This window comes from Macrotis lagotis, chromosome 5, assembly GCF_037893015.1.
Source record: "Macrotis lagotis isolate mMagLag1 chromosome 5, bilby.v1.9.chrom.fasta, whole genome shotgun sequence".
Taxonomy (NCBI): Eukaryota; Metazoa; Chordata; class Mammalia; order Peramelemorphia; family Peramelidae; genus Macrotis; species Macrotis lagotis.
The window spans coordinates 264318151-264337840 of NC_133662.1; the positions used below are offsets into that span (position 1 = coordinate 264318151).

At 40.4% G+C, this 19690-nt stretch overlaps 1 protein-coding gene across 1 annotated transcript in view; it reads right to left on the reverse strand.

The window, feature by feature from the left end:
• The window catches only part of LOC141489095 (uncharacterized), a 72557-nt gene that overhangs the window by 23365 nt on the left and 29502 nt on the right, over positions 1–19690 (reverse strand). The window contains exons 5-7 of the mRNA XM_074189747.1: positions 14812–14938; positions 12258–12353; positions 10101–12012 (exon numbers count right to left, since the gene is read on the reverse strand). Coding sequence (XP_074045848.1) covers positions 10101–12012; positions 12258–12353; positions 14812–14938 — 2135 coding nt within the window. The remainder of the gene's footprint in view (positions 1–10100; positions 12013–12257; positions 12354–14811; positions 14939–19690) is intronic.

Genomic DNA, 19690 nt, shown 5'->3' on the forward strand with positions numbered 1-19690 from the left:
CCCCACGGTGCGCCTTGCTTTCCAAGCGGCTCGTGTGCGCCTGCGCAGCCCCGTGCTGCAGGCACAGTGTCGTGGCATTACTAGCCCTGGTGCGGCCTGGCAGCGGCCGTGGGGTGTGGAAGCCCAGCTTGTCCTTGGGGGCCCTGAGCCTTCCCCTCGCTCCCGGAGCCGCCGCTCTTTGCCGTTATTTGTTGCCACTTACGTGCTCAGTTTCCCCACCGCTTCCTTTTGCACCCTTTAAGGTCCGCATTTTGCCCCCGATAGAGGCCGCGGAGGAGAAGCGCCTTTGGCTTATCTCCGTATCCGCCACGGCCCGATGGAAGGAGGAGAACGGAGGGAAACCAGAAAAATGAGCAGCTGTGGGTGAACGCAGGCCGCTTCCCCGGCCGGGCTCCGCAGCTTGCTCTGCCGAGGTGCCGGCGCCGTGCGGCCTTCCGTGCCCTCCCTGCTCCAGTGTTGCCGCCCCTGCCCTGCGCTTCTGCCCGCTCGGCAGCCCGTCAGGCGGGGCTTGCCAGGCTTTCCTGAATTCCAGCCGCGTAACATTCCCAAACCCTGACCGGCGTCGCCCCCGTGGCCACTCCTCTGCCATGAGGGCCGCGGTCAGTCTTTTTGTCCATGGGGGCCTTTCCTCCCTGTACCTGGGCTCTGCACTACGGACCCAGCGGTGGCCTGCTCGGATCAAAGGGGATGACGCAGTTGGATTGCCCTCGGTCAGTCCCAGATTGCTCTCCAGACCGGCTGGATCAGTTCAGGACTTCACCCTGAGCGCGTTAGTGCCCCAGTGATCCCTTCGCCTCCCCTGCTTTGATGTTTCCCCCTTTATCATCTCAGTCCATCTGAGAGATGTGTGGTAATACCTCAGTTTTAATTTCCATTCCTCAGTCTAATCAAAAATGATTTGGAGCATTTTTATATGACAACAGTTTTAATTTCCTCATCTGAAAACTGCCGGTTTATGTCCTTTAACCATTTATTAAAAGGAAAATGACTTGTATTCATATAAATTTGACTTAATACTCTTTTCAAAATGGTACTTTCACAGAAACTAGTGGAGAAAATTGTTTCCCATCTTTCTCCGTTCCTTCTAATCTTATTTGCTTTGGTTTTATTTTTGCAAAAATTTGAATTCTATGTAGTGGAAATTATCCATTTCCTATTGTTTGGTCATAAATTTCTCCCCATTCCTAGATATCACAGATAGACTATTGCTGGCTCCCCTACTTGGTTTAGGGTATCACCCTTACTAAATCCTGTGCCCATTTTGACCTTATCTTATAGATGCAGAGTGTGAGATATTGATCTTTGATTAGTATTTGTCACTGTTTTCCAATCCTCAACCCCACCCCAGTTTTTTTTTTTTTTTTCCTGACTCCAGGGCCCCTGCTCTATCCACTGCACCACCTAGCCCCGCCTGGAGTTGTTTTTGTCAAATAGTGAACCTGTCTTAGAAACTAAAGTCTAGTAAGGCATTTATTAGTGGGCCCTTCTCATATCCCCACTTCACAATTGTTTTATTCCACTTATCTCCATGAAAGCAATATATTATATGTTGTGAATAGACCATACTTAAAGAATTCCCAGTTCAAAGCTCATATTCTTCCCTTGCTCACTTATCTTTATCTGTTTTCATTCTGCCACATATCAATTCTAAAGAACTTATTTTGTACATAGTCTCTTCTACTTACAAACAAGAGTGATGATAAGATTAGAAATTTGTTGCTGATTTTCTGAGAAAAAGATACAGCAAATTATAACTTATTTCTTAAAAAATGAAATAGCTATATTTCATGTGTCCATATGTCTCCTTTTAAAATGCATATGTGCTTACTGAAGAACCAAAGTTCCAGGGTGGACCTGACCTGAAGCAGCAGCACCTAGTAGGTAAAGCAGGGGAACAGGTCTGGGCTGTTTAGGGGGTGCCACATGGGGCAGGAGTGACCCTTGGCCTGACCAGGGCCCAGGTGCTGCAGGGACCCAGATTTGAGGGCACTCAGGTAAGAACAAACAGCTGGAAGGAGGGGGTCTCAGACCACAGGGTGCTGTGGGAAGGTAGAGAAGACAGCTCATCCTGGTGATGCACCGAGTAGGTAAATACCAGCTAGTTACAAAATGAACCAGCGTGCCCTGTCAGTTTCCAAGACCACCAACTTCCCTCCTGACCTTGGGCCATCATCTTGCCAACTTGTATCAAAGATCACAGGAGAAAGGTTGTGAGAAAAAGAAGTAACTGTGGGCAACCCAGGTCCTCAGCACTATAGAAAACATGCCTTCAAATTCAAGCCCTCATGATAATAATCCACTCAAGTCATCATCAGTCTGAAGACCACAACTGTACTTATAGAGTCTCTTTGCCATTTATCCAAGAGCAGTAGGTTGGGAAGGGGGCTGTCTGCATCCACTGCCACCCAAGGGATACCCAAGATATACAGGATATTCAAAAACAAGATCATTACCCAAAGGAAATAATGGGTCATAGACAACAAATGCAGAAAGAACAGATAAAGTCAAAGGTCCCCAAAAGTCCTTCCAACAAAGGGCTATTGTCTGTGGAAGAGGTGGTCACTACAAGACTCTTGAAAAATTAGAGAAAATGCATTAAACAGTACAAGTAACTCTTCACCAATCAGAAAGGGCAAAAGAAGAAACAATCCCAAATCAGTGAATGATAATTCATCAATATTTTGACATTTTGTTGATGCATATTCAGTGGTGAACAATTCAATGACTTTGAGGTTCTCTTGGTCAACATACCTGAGTGGGTGGATTTTTTTCTCCAGTTCATTTTTCAGATGAGGAAACTGAGGCAAACAGGATTAAATGATTTGGTCCAGGTCATACAGCTAATAAACATCTGTGGCTGAGTTTGAAATCAAGTCTTCTTAACTACATGGCTGACCATCCACTGTGCCACTTAGAGCTGCCCATTCTTACTTTTACTTGCCAAGTTGTAAGTTTTCTAAAATAATTTACATATTCTTGCTAAACTTGTTTTATAAACTTAAAATTCATGTAAAATTCAAGGAGTTTTAAATCATTAAAACAGCATAATGAATTTAAGCTTTTCTCAATCTTTGATAGACAAAAGCTTAACTTTGACTCTGGCTGTTTTTAATCTTTGGCTGTCTAGTGAGTCTTGGTTGGAATATTAAGTTCTATTTGTTGAGTTGTTCTTCAATGTTTCTATTTTAATTTTAGGAATCCAGCAAACCCTCCATTGGCCTTTTCTATAAAGTATCAAGAGACTTTAAAAATACTTTCAAAAATCGTTTTACCTTCTTGAGACTTTAGTGTGCTAGAAAGGTTTCTCCTTGTGAGTACAAATCTGGCTTAGATAATAGCTGTCTGACCCTGGGCAAATCACTTAACTAATCCCATTTGCCTCAGTTTCCTTAGCTGTAAAATGACCTGAAGAAGGAAATGGCAAACCACTTCCATTATCCTTGCTAAGAAAAGTCCAGATGGAATCATGAAGAGGCAGGCACAACTGAAATGACTAAATGACAAGAAATTTCCACTCCATTACAATAATAATGGCTCTTCTAAGGGTCAGTGAGGAATCTGAGATTTAAACAAATCCTCATTCTTTCCCTTGATTTTTCACAAAAATCTCAAAAGATTAGGGAAGGAGTTAACAGAGGCTACAAGGAATTTTACAGAATCCCTTATTTCAGAGCTGGTGTCTATGAATCTGAAATATTCCCACCATGTCTGGATTCTTGAGGTTTCTGAGGAGCAGACCTATTACAGAAATATGAAAGAAGACTTTTTTTCCCAGGAAACTTAAGTAAATATCTTCTCATTTGAAGAGGAAAAAATGTCTATTCTCAGTTTCTTCTAAAGAAGACCCCATACCCCAAAAAAGATTGTATTCAAAGAGTTTGGGCTGAGTACAAACCCACTCAATAATAAAGGAAAACACACTACCCCTTGGCTGTAGTTAAAAGATACTTGAATAACTGACAGGGTTATGAAATAATACTTAAGGGCTTGAATTTATTTACAAGCCCACTTACACACATACAAAATAAAAACAAAAAGATGTTAGGAGGAACCTAGGAAAAAAGTCAAGAAGGACACACTTTTTGGTGGCATATTTTGTGTCATGGAAAAGAATGTCACCGGAATGGCAGTCATGGAATGATATGGATCAGCACTAGGGAAGGAAATGCCTACATCAACATGACCTCTGAACCTTTGCCTATTGATTCCCCTCTCTCTCTTCAGTCTGTTGTAGGTTTGGGTTTTTGTTGTTTTTTTTTTTTTAACTCTCAGAATGTCATGTATTGAATACCAAGATCATTGAACCTGGAGCAGATGGAGTTTGAAACCTGCTTCACACTTCCTGTTTGACCCCAGAAAAGTTTCTTCATATCTAGAGTCCTCATTCTTCATTTTTTTTCCTGTAAAGTGAATGGGTTGACTGGGTCTCCAAGGTCCCCTCTAGCTTTAAATCTCAAATCCTAGTCAAGCAAAGCTGGGTGAAGAGGATGCTATAAAAAGGGATTCTCTTGCCACTTAACCCCATTTGCCTTGCAAAAACCTTAAAAAATAAAAAGGGATTCTCTCCTAGGTGGCTTGATCACAGTGGTGAGGACCTTCCAATTCTGTGATTCTGGAATGATGGCAACTCAATGTAATTGTCTTTCCCTTCTTAAACTGGTTATGCCTCTAAGACTCAGGCTGGTCCATGATTCAGGCTCTAGAATGAAACAAAATGAGACCACAGCATGGGAAAGATATTTTGCCAAAGTATTGGTGAGGATGAAGTTCCCTTGGCATTCATAGAGAGAAGTGCCCCCTCAAAGGGGTACCCTGACTCCTCAATGACCAGATCTTCTCTTTAGGAGACAGGGAAGTTATGTCAGCTGGAAGATTCTGAAGATCACCTGGCAGGAGAAGATCCCAGACACAGGAGCTAACTAAACTGCCTAGCATTCCAAGAGGACTAAAGAGAAAGTAACTGCAATGGACTGCACACATTAGAATGACAGGTACACTTGCCAAAAAAAGAAACATGTTATGGAGAACGCACACAGGGCCAATGCCCCCAAGGCGGGCAGAAGAAATGATACTGACACACCCTGAAGGTCTCACTGAAGAACTTTAGATTGATTGTACAGCATGGGAGACACTGGCACAGAACTGCTACACTCTATGAGGAAGGCAGAATGGAAGCAGCTCAAAGGAAATGTGACCTCTGAAAGTTCAGAGCAGGCACCCAGGTGTTCACATAGACTATTTGGGCCCAACCTGGGGTGGAACATTCAGAGGTCATATTGGGCTGATCAGCCACAGTTGAACACAATGTCATTTATCTCAAATATAGTGGTGTCAATTTGGTCTATAACTAAGGACCAACTAACCAACCAGTATGTTCCCCTGGACTAGGTAAATCTTGACTGTTTCATTGTCTTTTTGGGAAAAGTAGCTTAGCTTGGATGCTGCTTCTACCACATGAGGAAATGAACTGGAAATCCAATCAACCCTTTTTTATCTAGCAGGCCCAGGTCAGCCATTACATCCCTTCTACCCTTCCACCCTTCTGCCTTGCTGCTGACAGCTTCTCCCCACCTGGAATAGCAGCTCCACACTGGACAGCCAGAAGAAGTTTCTATTTCCCTAAGCAGTTATTCTACCTAATTCTAAATTCTTTTTGGTGACTGGTGAACAAATGTGCTGTGAAGTCAGCTGGCATATAATAAACTAGTGAGACTCACACCATCCAGTTCTTCACAACTCCTCCTGGCAGCCATGATGTCAATCTCCCAATCTTTCATTCTACCTCTTCCTCTTTCTTCAATAATCACATCAACAATACCACACAATCATTGTTCCTTGAAAGGAAGTAACAATTACTGTGCACCAACTCATCCCCCAGGATGCCCTTTCCCTGCCCACCACCCCAATAAACATACTGCTTCCTTCAAACAGAATGAAAGCACTTTGAAGGTGTCTCTAACCCCTAGCACTATCCCTTGAAAGATAGCAACAGCTTAAGAAACCTCTGATGAACTACTTGAAGTTTCATTTAATGTCTCCCAGTGGGGCAACCTCTTGGACAGAGTGTCCTTCATTGCAGTGAGCTGAACTGTTTCTCCTGCAATTTCTTCCCATATCTCCCAGTTTTGTCCCCTGGGCCCAACAAGCCAAATTCTTCTTCCACTAGACAGACCTTCCAATCTTGAAGGAAGTTCTCATTGTCTCCACTGTCCTCTCTTCTGCAGGCCTCAATTCATCTTTATGTGAAATAAACTTAAGATCCTTCACCATCCTGACCATTCCACAGCTAAGATATGTTCTTAACACCTGGGGCCCCAAATGAAACACTTGTTAATGCTCTCTCCATGTCTTTCATACACTCCCTCTTCTCTTTATTGCCACAGATTGCACTCTAGTTCAGGCCCTCATCACCTCTACATTAACACAACAGTTTCCTAATAAGTGTTCATGGCTTCCTTCACTCAGCTGACAAGGTAATTGTTCTTAAGTATAAACTGTTCCAAATCCCCTTATCAAAAACTCTTATGTTCCCTATTAATTCCAGAATAAAATGCCTTTTTGGCACTTAAGGCCCTTCTTAATCTGAATTTAAAATACATTTATAATCACTTTTCTAATTATTCACTTCCATCTGAATTATGGTCCACCCAAACTGGTATTAGTATTTTCACATAAATTGCCCCATTCCTACAGAATCTATTCTCTCCTCATCACTTCAGCTTAAGTACCATTCACCTTCTACATGAAGCCTTTACTAATCAGTCCATTAGTTCCTACAGTCTTTCCCTTAGAATAGTCTCTGTCAGTCACTCCTTTCCCCCATCCTCTCTTTCACATATAATGTAATAATTGTCTGTAAATTAACTACTTGTCTATATTTGCTTTATAAAGAAAACTGTAGTAAGTAAATGTTTTAAGATGACTTTTTTTTTTTTAGTTTTTTACAAGGCAATGGAGTTAAGTGACTAGCTGAAGACCACAAAGCTAGGTAATTGTTAAGTGTCTGAGGCTGGATTTGAACTCAGGTCCTCCTGACTCAAGAACCAGTGGTCTATCCACTGCATCACCTAGCTGCCCCTAAAATGAATTTTAACGGTCAGTAAATTTTGAATTGCTTTAAATATCAGTTATCCTAAAGCCATTCCCCAATTGACAAATGGTCCTAGGATATGCAAAAGCAATTTACAGATAAGGAAATCAAAGCAATCCATAGCCATATGAAAAATTGCTCTCAATCACTACTTATTAGAGAAATGCAAGAGAAAAGCATCTCTGAGGTACCACCTCACAACTGTCAGATTGGCCAATATGGCCAGAAAGGACAATGATCAATGTTGGAAAGGATGTGGGACATCTGGGACACTAATACATTGTTGGTGGAGCTGTGAACTCGTTCAACCTTTCTGGAGAGCAATTTGGAATTACGCATAAAGGGCAACAAAAATGAGCATACCCTTTAATCCAGCAATATCACTACTGGGTCTATAACGTGAAGAGATGATGAAAAAGGGTAAAAACATCACTTGTACAAAAATATTCATAGCAGTCCTGTTTGTGGTGGGAAAAAACTGGAAATTAAATGAATGTCCTTCAATTGGGAATGGCTTAACAAACTGTGATATATGTACGTGATAGAACACAGTTGTTCTATGAGAAATCAGGAGAGATGGGAATTCAGGGAAGCCTGGAAGGATTTGCATGAACTGATGCTGAGCAAGATGAGCAGAACCAGAACACTATACACCGTAATAGCAACATGGGGATGATGATCAACCTTAATGGACTTGCTCATTTTATTAGTGCAACAATTAGGCACAATTTGGGGGTATCTGCGATGGAGAATTGCCATCTATATCCTGAGAAAGAATTGCAGAGTTTGAACAAAAACCAAAGACTAATACCTTCAACTTAAAAAAAACTGTTATTGTATTATATAATTTTGCTATATCATACTATATTTTTCTTCCTTAAGGATATGATTTTTCTCTCATCACATCCAACTTAGATCAATGGAAACAATGGAAAGAATAACAGACTACCTTCTGTGGGAACTGGTGGGAGGGAAGCTAGATTAGGGGGAAAATTATGAAATTCAAAATAAATAAAATCTTTCTTTTATTTAAAAAAATCAGTTATCCTGGAGGCAGCTACATGGTACAGTGGATAGAGCACTGGTTCTTGAGTCAGGAGGATATGAGTTCAATCCAGCCTCAGACATTTGATATGTACTAGCTGTGTGATCTTGAGCAAGTCACTTAACTCCACTGCCTCAAAAAAAAATCCCCAAAATACCAACACAGTTATTCCTGAAGACAGAAAATTGCTTTCTTTTTAAGTATTTTATTGACAGCCCTTTCAGGAGGAAGGAAAAAAGATCACTAATACATCACTCCAAGGAAAAAGCCTTCTAATTTGTTACCTTGTATCAAGTCTATCCATATTTCCATTCAACATTCATTTAGATGCTAAAGTGATTTTCCTAAATGTTTGGTTTGATGATATCACTTCCTGTCTACACTCAATAAAATCCAGAAGCTCCTGATTACCTCCCAATCAAAAATCAAATCCTTGTTTTGACATTTTCTTCACAACTTGGCCCCTTCCTACCTTCTTAGGCTTCTTTTCAACCATTACTTCTTCTTACCCTATTGATGGGCCACAAGCACTGGCCTGCTTGCTATTTATAGCACACAACACTCCCATCTGTGCTTTTACCCAGGCTGTCTCCAATTCTTGAAATGTTCTCCTTTCCTCTCTTCCTTTCACCTTCTCAGGATTCCTAAAGACAACCCAAATCACATCTCCTAAAGCAAGCCTACCCTTATTCTCAGTTACTACTATTATCTTTTCTAAGATTGCCTTGCAATTTCGTATCTTGTATATACATATTTACATGGTGTCTCCATAAAAAAGTAAGAAATTTGGTTTTTAGTATCCATCATTTTATCACACAGTGAAGTCAAACATTAACAATTTTTTTTACTGAGTGATTTTTATATTGCCTTTTAAAAAAATTTAGAACTTTTAGTCTTTCTTTACATTTTTCTCTACTGAATTTCTTATTTCAGCCCAAAATTCTAGGCTGTCAAAATTTTTGGACATTGACTGTCATATAATGTTAACCTTGGCTCCCAGTTTTGGGTCATCTGCAAATTTGATATGCAGGTACAAATGATAAAAAAAAATATTAAACAATACAGGAACAAGCATAGAAATCTAAAGATGTGGGGCAGCTAGGTGATGTAGTGGATAGAGCACTAGCTCTGGAGACAGGAGGAACTGAGTTCAAATTTGACCTCAGAAACTAATTCCTTACTTAACTGTATGACCTTGGGCAAGTCACTTAACTCCATTGCCTTGCAAAAACTAAAAAAAAAGAACAAAAAATAAGAAATCTAGGGTCCTGCAATGAACAGATAAACATTAAATCTTTTTGTTACTCTGAATATATCACCCACAATTCAGTTCACTCCAGTATCATCTTATTGGGTTTAACTGAAGTTCTTAAGTCAGACTAGGAAATGAAAAGTTTAACTGTGCATATAACCTAGTTTTGTAGGGATATAGATCCCAGAGATAGAATTACTAACATAAACATGTCTCTGAAGGTCCCCTCAATTGCTCTCCTTTCCTCTCAAACCCTATCTTTGGAAACTTTGCCAATGGAAAATTCCCAGTTTATGAGCACCTAGTTAAGGACCAAAATCTTTCTTCATAAGCAATCCCTTCCCTTCCTACCCACCCCCTTACAGTTAGTCAGCTATCTTAAATCTCTTCTTTTGTTGATTCTGTGAACTTGGGCAAAATAAAGTTGACTGATACAAGTTCCTGTCTATGTGAGTTGTCTCACAAGAGTTCTTTCTCCCATGAATTTCTCTTATTTCTAATAAAGCATCCCCTCCCCATGAAGGTTTTCTGACATTAGTTACATTCAAAAGGGTTGTCTCTGGTTTGGATATTCTCAAATGCAAGATGTTTCCTCTAGCAGAAACTTTTTTTTTTACCATTTCTACCATTTCAAAGGTTTTCTTTAGGTATTGATGCTCTGATGTTCATTAAAGCTTACTCTTTGAGTAAATGATTTTCCATATTCATTACATGTATGAGTTCTCTCATGAATAATAAGGCTTTTCCTTTGGGAAAATGATTTCTCACATTCATGACATGGAAAGAGTTTCTCTCCAGTATGAGTTCTCTGATGTTTAGTAAGGTATCTTCGCTCAAGGAAAGCTTTTCCACATTTATCACAAGAAAAGGGTTTCAGTCCAGTATGAGTTCTTTGATGGGAAATAAGGTGCCCCCTTCTGAAGAAAGATTTGCCACATTCATTACATTCAAATGCTTTCACTCCAGTATGAATCATCTGATGTCTAGTAAGGGTACCCCTATCTCTGAAGCCTTTTCCACATTCATTACATTCAAAGGGTTTCACTCCAGTATGGGTTCTTTGATGGTAAATAAGAGATTGAAGTTTACTTAGGGTTTTGCCACATTCATTACATTCAAAGGGTTTCAATCCACCATGAATCCTTTGATGTCTCTTAAGGAGGCCCTTATTGTGGAAGGCTTTCCCACATTCAGTACATTCAAAGGGTTTCAGGCCAGTATGAACTGTCTTGTGTGTATTAAGGCTTCCCTTATCTCTGAAGCCTTTCCCACATTCATTACATTCAAAAGGTTTTACCCCAGTATGAACTGTTTTGTGGGTATTAAGGCTTCCCCTGTCTCTGAAGCCTTTCCCACATTCATTACATTCAAAAGGTTTCACTCCAGAATGAGTTCTTTGATGTGCAATAAGGTTTACCCTCTGCCTGAAACTTTTTCCACATTCATTACATTCAAATGGTTTTACTCCAGTATGAATGCTCTGATGTCTTTTAAGGTTTCCCCTTTCTCGGAAGGCTTTTCCACATTCATCACATGAGAAGGGTTTCACTCCAGTATGGGCTCCTTGATGACTAATAAGTGATTGTCTTTTACAAAAGGTTTTGCCACATTCATTACATTCAAAGCTTTTCACTGCAGTATGGATTCTTTGATGGCTAGTAAGGGATTGTAGTTTACTGAAGACTTTACTACATTCATTACATTCAAAGCTTTTCATTGCAGTATGGGTTCTTTGATGATTAATCAGGGATTGTAGTTTACTGAAGGCTTTCCCACATTCCGTACATATAAAGGGTTTCACTCCACTATGAGTTCTCTTATGTACAAGAAGGTGTGACCTCTGCCGGAATCCTTTCCCACATTCATTACATTCAAATGGTTTCACTCCAGTGTGGGCTCTTTGGTGACGAATGAGAGTTTCTGGTTGACTGAAGGTTTTACCACATTCATTACATTCAAAGGGTTTTACTCCACTATGAATCCTTTGATGCCTCTTAAGGTAACTCTTCTCTCGGAAGGCTTTCCCACATTCATTACATACAAAGGGTTTCACCCCAGTATGAACTGTCTTATGACGATTAAGGCTTCCCCTATCTCTAAAGCTATTCCCACATTCATTACATTCAAAGGGTTTGACTCCAGTATGAGTTCTCTGATGATAAATGAGATGTATCTTCCAACAAAAGGCTCTTCCACATTCATTGCACAGAAAAGGTTTCTCTCCAGTATGAGTTCTCTGGTGGCTAATAAGGCTTCCCCTTTGGCTAAAGCTTTTCCCACATTCATTACATTTAAAAGGTTTCTCTCCAGTATGAGTTCTCTGATGTCGAATAAGGTGGTCTCTATTATTGAAAGTTTTCCAACATTCATTACATTTAAAAGGTTTCTCTCCAGTATGAGTTCTCTGATGTCGAATAAGGTGTTTCCTGGCATTGAAAGTTTTCCCACATTCATTACATTTAAAGGGATTGTCTCCAGTAGGGATCCTTTTCAATTTGGTCAAGCTCCACATGTGGTTGAAGGCTTTCCCATATGTATTACATCCTAATTGTTTCCTTCTGATACAAATTTGCTGAAGTTCACTACTATTGGTCCTGTTGCTAACAGTTTTCCTTGGGGACACAGCTGTAAAATCAGAATGCAGTAAGGGAGAAATTAGGTTTAGACCAAGATCTCACACATACACCACAACAAATTCCAGAAAGATACGTGATGTAGATTAAAAAAGAGGTCATGAAATGAACCTATTAGATAATAGGGGACAAGTTACACAACATGATAGGGCATAAAAAAGGAATCTTGAAAGAAGATCACAGGAGACAAAAATGACAATTCTGTTTCTGAAAACTGAAATGGTTTCACTTACTCACCATGACAAGAGCTAGGGGGGTCTCCTCCATCAGGCTTCCAAGATTCTTCCTCTCTCTCCACGAGGGAGATCACATCTACTTTGGAAACAGGAAGGCCTATAAATAGACATAGAAGTGAAAAAGTGCTATGAAAAGAAAACATGCAAAAAATTCATTTCAATTCAGGGTAAAGTTAAGACATAACAATCTTAGGAGTTTATTCTGTTTTGGAGCTGCAGGTAATTATTTTCGGGCTACCTGTTCTGTCATGTCCATATATTCAGATTAGCTTCCTGATTCTATATTAGGTTGAACCTATTTGAGATTTTTATTGTTGCTATTATTATTTTTAATATTGTGATAAATGAATTTCATTAGAACTGTGAAAAGTCCTTTGACTTTTCCTTTTGGGCAGCCGGGTCATATCTTTCCAGGGTCTTCAGGGTACTGCTGGACACGACCAGCATGTTAAATAAAGAGAGTTCAAACCAGGAGAGATGAATAACAAGTTTTATTAACAGGCCACTACATCTCTTCATTTGCAAGCAGACAGCCCTTTTTTATACATGTAAGACCACTCCTTTAGCCTCTTTTAGGTATGCAAAACAGTATAACTCAAAGATTGTTCCCAGGCTTCCACTTTCACACTAGATGTTCTCTTTTCTATCAACTTCAAAGGGGTAAGATACTGGTTAAGTAAAGAAGGACCAGAGGTCCTCCCTGAGTACAGAGAACACTCAGATATTTGATGTTATCAGAGCTTTCTGACCTTGTGAGAACATCTGGGTCTCATGTTTTCTCAAGAGAACTTCATGGCCAGCATTCTTAACTTTAACCCTTTACAGAACTGGTTAACCTTTGGGTTTCATTTCAAAGCACTACTCTAGAACAATGATATCATACCCAGAAACAGGGGCTACCAAATGAAAAATACGGATCCTTGAGGACTACATATTGAAATAGAAAGCAACATGCTTATATTTTATTTTTAATATTTCAAAAAATAAAAATAAGATAAAAACTTGATTAAAGTCTGGTTCAGACCCTATTTGGTAGTGATGTGAACCATGTATTTGACATCTCTGGCCTACAGAACCTCTCCTAATTCTGCTCCTCACCAGAAGCCTTTCCCCTATGAACCATTCCTCTCCCTCCCTGCTCTTCCCACTTTCTACTCTGCGATTTCCAGCTCAAATTGATGTGTTGTCTTCCTATGGAAGCACAGACTGTCTTCTTTCTTTCTATTTGTATCAGTAGGATATCACTCAGAAAAGATACTGAACAAATTCTGTTCATGAAAAACCCCTATCCCAGCATTGTGGGGAATACCTCTGGGGAGCTTACATGGAGGAGGAGCTGCAACTATCTTCAGGAAATTACAAATCTCCTTCAGTGACCAGAAGTATCTAAATGAAACTATCTGTGTAATACCAATAGTCTGTGGTGTCCATTAGAATGGAATATAACAGTGGCCAGAGAATTACACTTGAATATGACACTGGGTAATGACTAGAGCTCACAGATTGCCTCATATTAAACTTGAGGACCTCCAGAAGAAATTTCATCAAAGTACATGGCCACAAGAGAGGATGGCATAGTCCCAGGGTGGGGGTGGGGTGCACATAGGGGTTCCCTAAGCTCCTCAGGATGTAAGAAAAAAAGCAATGGAGGCTTCCAGCATGGCAAGTGGATCCCAGTCATGAGCTAATGGGAAGCCATGGAGGATATGCAAAGCAGAGAGGCAGGGGGAATTTTAATCTGCATCATTAGAAAGGACTTTGAAACTGAGAAGATGACAGATCCTTTTGAGCTTTAAGTGTGGGTCACAGACCTAAATGTGGCTGGGAAAGAAGCGGCTCATTTTAAGAACTCTGGACTAAAAAGCCAAGCTTTGTCCCCAGAAGACCCCTGAATTAATACATTCTATCAAGAAAAACTGGCCCATGAACATCTACAATATAGGGATAAAACAAGAAGATGCTGGGCAGGAGCCAAGAGCCATGGAGTAGTATTGTATGAGAACAACAAACCCCAATTTGTTTGGCCTCAGAGAAGCAGGCAGCTTTGAAGGAAGAGCAACAGAGTGTTCCCACCTGGGATCTGATCTCTTCCCTGAGCTTAGGTATCTCTTTTAGGCTTCATCTGACATTTTTAAGGACTTAAAGGTAAGGAGAGATATGGGAAGAGAAAAAGTTGCCCTAAGATATGGTGAATCCTTGACTCATGGGGTGCCTTGTCTAGAAAGAACAGAATTCCTACAAAACAAAGATTCAAAGCACCCAAGAAGAGCAGAGAAGAAGGAACACTTCCTGGAAGCAACAGTCTCCTAATCCCCTGGGACATTCAAAAGGCCCTTAGACTGAAGGGATCAAGCATTAGGGGGGTTCTAGACTCAGGGCTGGCAGAAGGAAGCTTTGGGATTTTCATAAAGGGCCCAAACCTTTTCTCACATCTTCACATGATATATAGTGTTGAATATCTTTATGCAAGAGACCAAATCTAAGTATCTGCAGCAAGGGAGCCTGTAAAGACTCTACAGGGACCTGACCCTGAGTGCTGTGGTAGCTGTGCTTACCAAGGGAGATGAAGTTCTCGTAGTTCTCCAACATCACAAACCTGTACAGGTCCCTCTGGGCAGGATCCAGGTGTCTCCATTCTTCCTGGGTGAAGTCCACAGTCACGTCCTTGAATGTCACCAATTCCTGATTCAAACACATTCCTGCTTAATCAGGGACCATTCCTTCCAATGGCTCCTGAGGATTTAGTTACTGGGTGTCCTAGCCTCAGGGATTGCTCAGGTTGCTCCTGAAAACTTCCTTCCCATAAATGAAAATCAGGTCCTTTGCCCTGAATCCTCAAACCATGGGAGAGAATGAATATTTGGGGGGAAAAATAGATTGTTTCTTCTGAAACATTCCCTCTGGAGACCCTTGACATCTTCTACCTCCAAACATCCTTACCAATTTTTCTGTGGTTTCCTAGCTCTGCCTTCTGGGACCACACTGAAAATGTCTATTCCTTCTTCCTCAGAACAACCTTCAAAGCCTCTGGCAGATTTCTCATTCCCCTTAAATGTCTCTTCTCAGGGTGGCTAAGTGATGCAGTGGATAGGGCACCAGCCATGGAGTCAGGAGTACCTGAATTCAAATCTGGTCTCAGACACTTAATAATTACCTAGCTGTATGGCCTTGGGCAAGCCACTCAACCCCATTGCCTTGCAAAATAAAGAAAAAGAAAAAGAAAAAAAAAAAAGTCTCTTCTCTAACCTTTAACATCCTTCAGGGGATTTTTCCTCTTCTCATTATTAGTTGAGAGAGTTACACAAATGCTAACATATCCCTAGGACAAGAGAAACAACTTGAAGCCACAACAAGCACAGAAGAAACAAAACCATCCTCAAATGCTGGATGATTTACTTCAAAATTCCTAGGGAATCAACAAAGAAACTGAGACAATTAACAGCTACAGTACTGTTCTAGTTACAAAATAAACACATAAACCCAACAATTCCATAAAATGACAACAAAATCTAGGGAAGTAACAATAGAAGGGGAAATTCCATTCAAAATGACTTCAAAATACATAAAATATCTGGAGATCAAGCTATCAAAACACAATGAACCCTTGTGCTGCTCCAGTGGCAAATGACCCCTTTAAAATCAAGAATGTGAGCCTGTAAGCATTATGTGAACAGAGCCCTGGGGAGCCTCTGTAATTTTAGACTGGGAGATAGAGGATGATCCAGGCTCTAAAAAAGGAAGGAAGGAAAAAAACAGAAAGGAGGTATAGAGGAAAGGGGAAGGAAGAAATGAAGGAAGGAAAGAAAGACTTTAAATAGCTATAGAAATGTGCAAAGTTACATGTACAAAGTAGATCAGTTGCTTGCCATCTTGAGACGGAGGGGTATTAAAGAAGGGTGGAGAAAACATGTCTAACTCAAAATTTTATAAAAAATGAATAACTATCTTTACATGTAACTGGAAAAACAAAAATTCCATTTAGAAAAGAACAAAAAAGCAATATTTGGTATTTATGATGACTATGTAATAAAACTGACAATGCTACTTAAGAAAAGAAGTTATACTTTTAATGACACAGCAATCAAACTACCAAAGGGGACAGGGCTGGGTTACTGGACTAAGGCAGTCAGCATAGTGGGATGGGGGGACTGGTGGAGGGAAGGGCACAGCCACATAACTGCACTTGAGTGGGGAGCTCTTGGCTCAATAAGGAGAAGGAGCAGGAGCTGCTAGGGTTTTGGGAGAGGACAGACCTATTCTAATCCAGGTCACCTTGTGGTCAGTTCATTAACATATCCACAGGATCTCCAAGTTCTCAGCAGGCCCTCTGGCTCTGCTGGTCTTCAGGGGAGGTCTGGAGTTTGGAGGACATTTACAGGCAACAGGCAGTCAGCAAGACTGAGGCCCTTACAGAGGATGGGGCTGGGTTTCCTCACTTATCACAGTCTCAGGATGTAGCTTTCAATTAACTTGTAAGACAGTTTGAAGAAATCGCTCTGCTCCCTTTATCTATGGGACAGTCTGTAGGTGCCTTCTAGAAGTTCCATTTCAGTCTTACTTCCTCCTATTGTTACATTATACTGACTATTTATCAATTTACCATACTGACTAGACAGGGTTGGGGCAGGGAGGTGGAAAGAGCAACCAGATCAAGATCAAATTTTAATACACCTAGAACCATACAAAAGAATGCTCCAAATAATTAATAAGAAGAAAAATGCAAATCAAAGAATCCTGAGGCCTCATATCCAGTAAACTAGGAAAGATAATGAAAGATAGGAATGATCAGGGTTGGGAGTGATTATGGAAATTCAGTCCCAGTACTGCATCATCAGTGTTCCTTCAAAATAGTGCAGTCATCCTGGAAAATAAAATCAATGAAGTAGCTAAAATGTCCATACCCTTTGTTCCAAAGATTCTACTCTGGAGATTCCTCAAGGAGGTCAATGTCAAATAGAACAGTCCCAGAGACCCTAAGTATTGATGGCAGCTCCTTTTCTTCCAGCAGAGAGCTGGAAATGAAGTTGATGGCCATCTACTGGAGAGTGACTAAACAAACTGCAACAATTGAGGGTAATGATATTTTACTGTACTACAGGTAAAACATCATCTTGACTATACTATAAGGAAAGTTCAAAGAAGTATAGAAAGACTGAACTAATGCAAAAGGAGGGAAGCTGAATGAGGAAAGCAATATCCTGAATGACTGGGATAATGTAAATGGAAAGAATGTAAAAACAAAACACTGGTGAAAAATGATAGTTGACTTCAAAGGAATGTGGATAGTTGCAAATAATGTCAGAATTTTTCAATGCAATAATCATTTTTGCTAATGCTTTTTCTCTTCTTTATCTTTGTTCTTTTAGAAAAATGCTTTGTCATACACGAAGGCTTTCTAGAGGAATACGGGGGAAATCTAGATTATATAAAAACAAAAAAGACCAATCAAAACCCCTTAAAAAATAGTTGGAAGGTAAATTTGACATCTTGAGCCATAGTCACATGCTAAACTTTTACCATTAATTTACTTCTTAGAATCACCTCTACCCCCCTCAAAAAAATCTCCTTTTCATACTATATGTATCCTTCCTAAAATCTGTTCATTGATTTTATGAAAATATTCCAAATCTAATCATCTATATACTTTGTGTCATTACTGAGCAGACCATGAGTCTTCCTTGGAGAATAACTGATATTCAGGATATAGATGGGAAGGGGATCAATTTAAATGAATGAGAAGTAGGTACAGAAGCTACTGTGAGGAATGTGGGGTGTTGTTGCTTTCCAGAGGGTGGGGGGCTGCCAAAAAATACATTACAAAAGGGGGAATAGCCCCAGTCAATCTTCTAATCCCATTCCAAAAAAATGACAAACCCAAGATTAGAAGAAACCAGTCCCCAACCAGTCAAGGGTTACCTAGAGGTTTTGACCTGATGCAACTGAGTTTGTGCAATTAGGTACTTGAATAGTATTGTGTACACACCCTGTGATGAGGTTCATCAATATAACATAAATCATATGATGGGAGGGGGATGTCATATTAGAGACACATCATGGGATGGGCAGACCTCTTAGAGTGAAACTGAAATTCTGAGAGCCTATGAAACTCCAGGTGGGAGGGGAAAGAGTCTCTAAGACTTTATAATAATGGGCAGTATTGTATCTCAGGCTGCCTCATGCTAGGGGGGGCACCCGTATTTTGCAAGATCTGTGAATAAAGTGTTCAGTTCTTCTCTCACTCAACAGATTTTTTCATTTATAGATAAAAATTTAGGGACTTGTTTGGGATCTGAAGAATCCCTGGGGAAAGAGACCAAAGGAGTGTTCACAGCTTGAGTTCAAGCAGATCCCCATTTCTTTTCTGGGGTTCCCTCCAATCAATCTCAAAATAAACCTGAAACCCTAGCATTGACATGGGGAGTGATGGAACAATTGAGGGATCAACTGTACAATCGATCCAGAAAGGTAGGAAAGCTTTAGTTTTGCCTTTCGAGGCTTAGAAGTCCCCATTCTAGATAAACGGTGAGGGGGGGGAACCCTAGATGGGAGGCTGGGGATCAAAAGAGGCGCCTAAGGGGAGGACGAAGGAGACCCTCTCTTGAATACCAAAAGAAAGCCCTTTGGGGAGAAAATGGGATAGCGAGAATGCTGTCTGGGGTAAAGAGAAAAGGAAGTTAAACAAATACTGCTGTTTGGAATGGCCTAAAACCCCCATTCAAGGACAATCCACATGGTAGCCAAAATTTGGATTCAATAAAGATAGGGTATGCCAAATTTTGAATATTTTCGTGACAAGAGGAAGTAGAGTATGCATCATGCTGGATAATTGAGGATACTAAATTATTTTTGAATAAGTTGGAAAGGGATGAGAAACATACATGGGATCCTCTGGCAATATTGCCTCCACCTTATATATTCCACCCCCTGACTCTCAGTCTACTCTAGGTTTTCAGAATGCTCCTACAGGAGGAAGCTGACAATAAACCCCAAGAGGAAAGAGAAAGTTCAGAGAAAGGAGAAAAATAAATATTTTCCAAATTAAGGAAGGAACTGGAGCAATGCAAAAGAGACAGAGAATCTCCCCTTCTTAACTGATTTGTTTCCATTTCGGGAGGTGCAAATGGGAGGACAGGGAGAGGGGATAGGGCATGTAAATGCTCCTTTAAGTAAATCAGAAGTCAGGGCATTCATAAAGAAGATAAAATCATTACTAGAGGATCCAGTGGGGTTATCTGACCAACTGGAATAATTCTTCACTGGGGGTGGGTGGGAATTAATGTTAATCTTGAATGTCCTCTTCATGGGGAAGAGAGAAGAATGATTAGGAAGGTAGCCATGGAGGGGTGGGAGAGGAAACATCCCCCAACTCTAGGGGTTCTACCTGCATAAGTTAAATATCTGAATGTAGATCCAGGTTTGGATAATAATGAACCA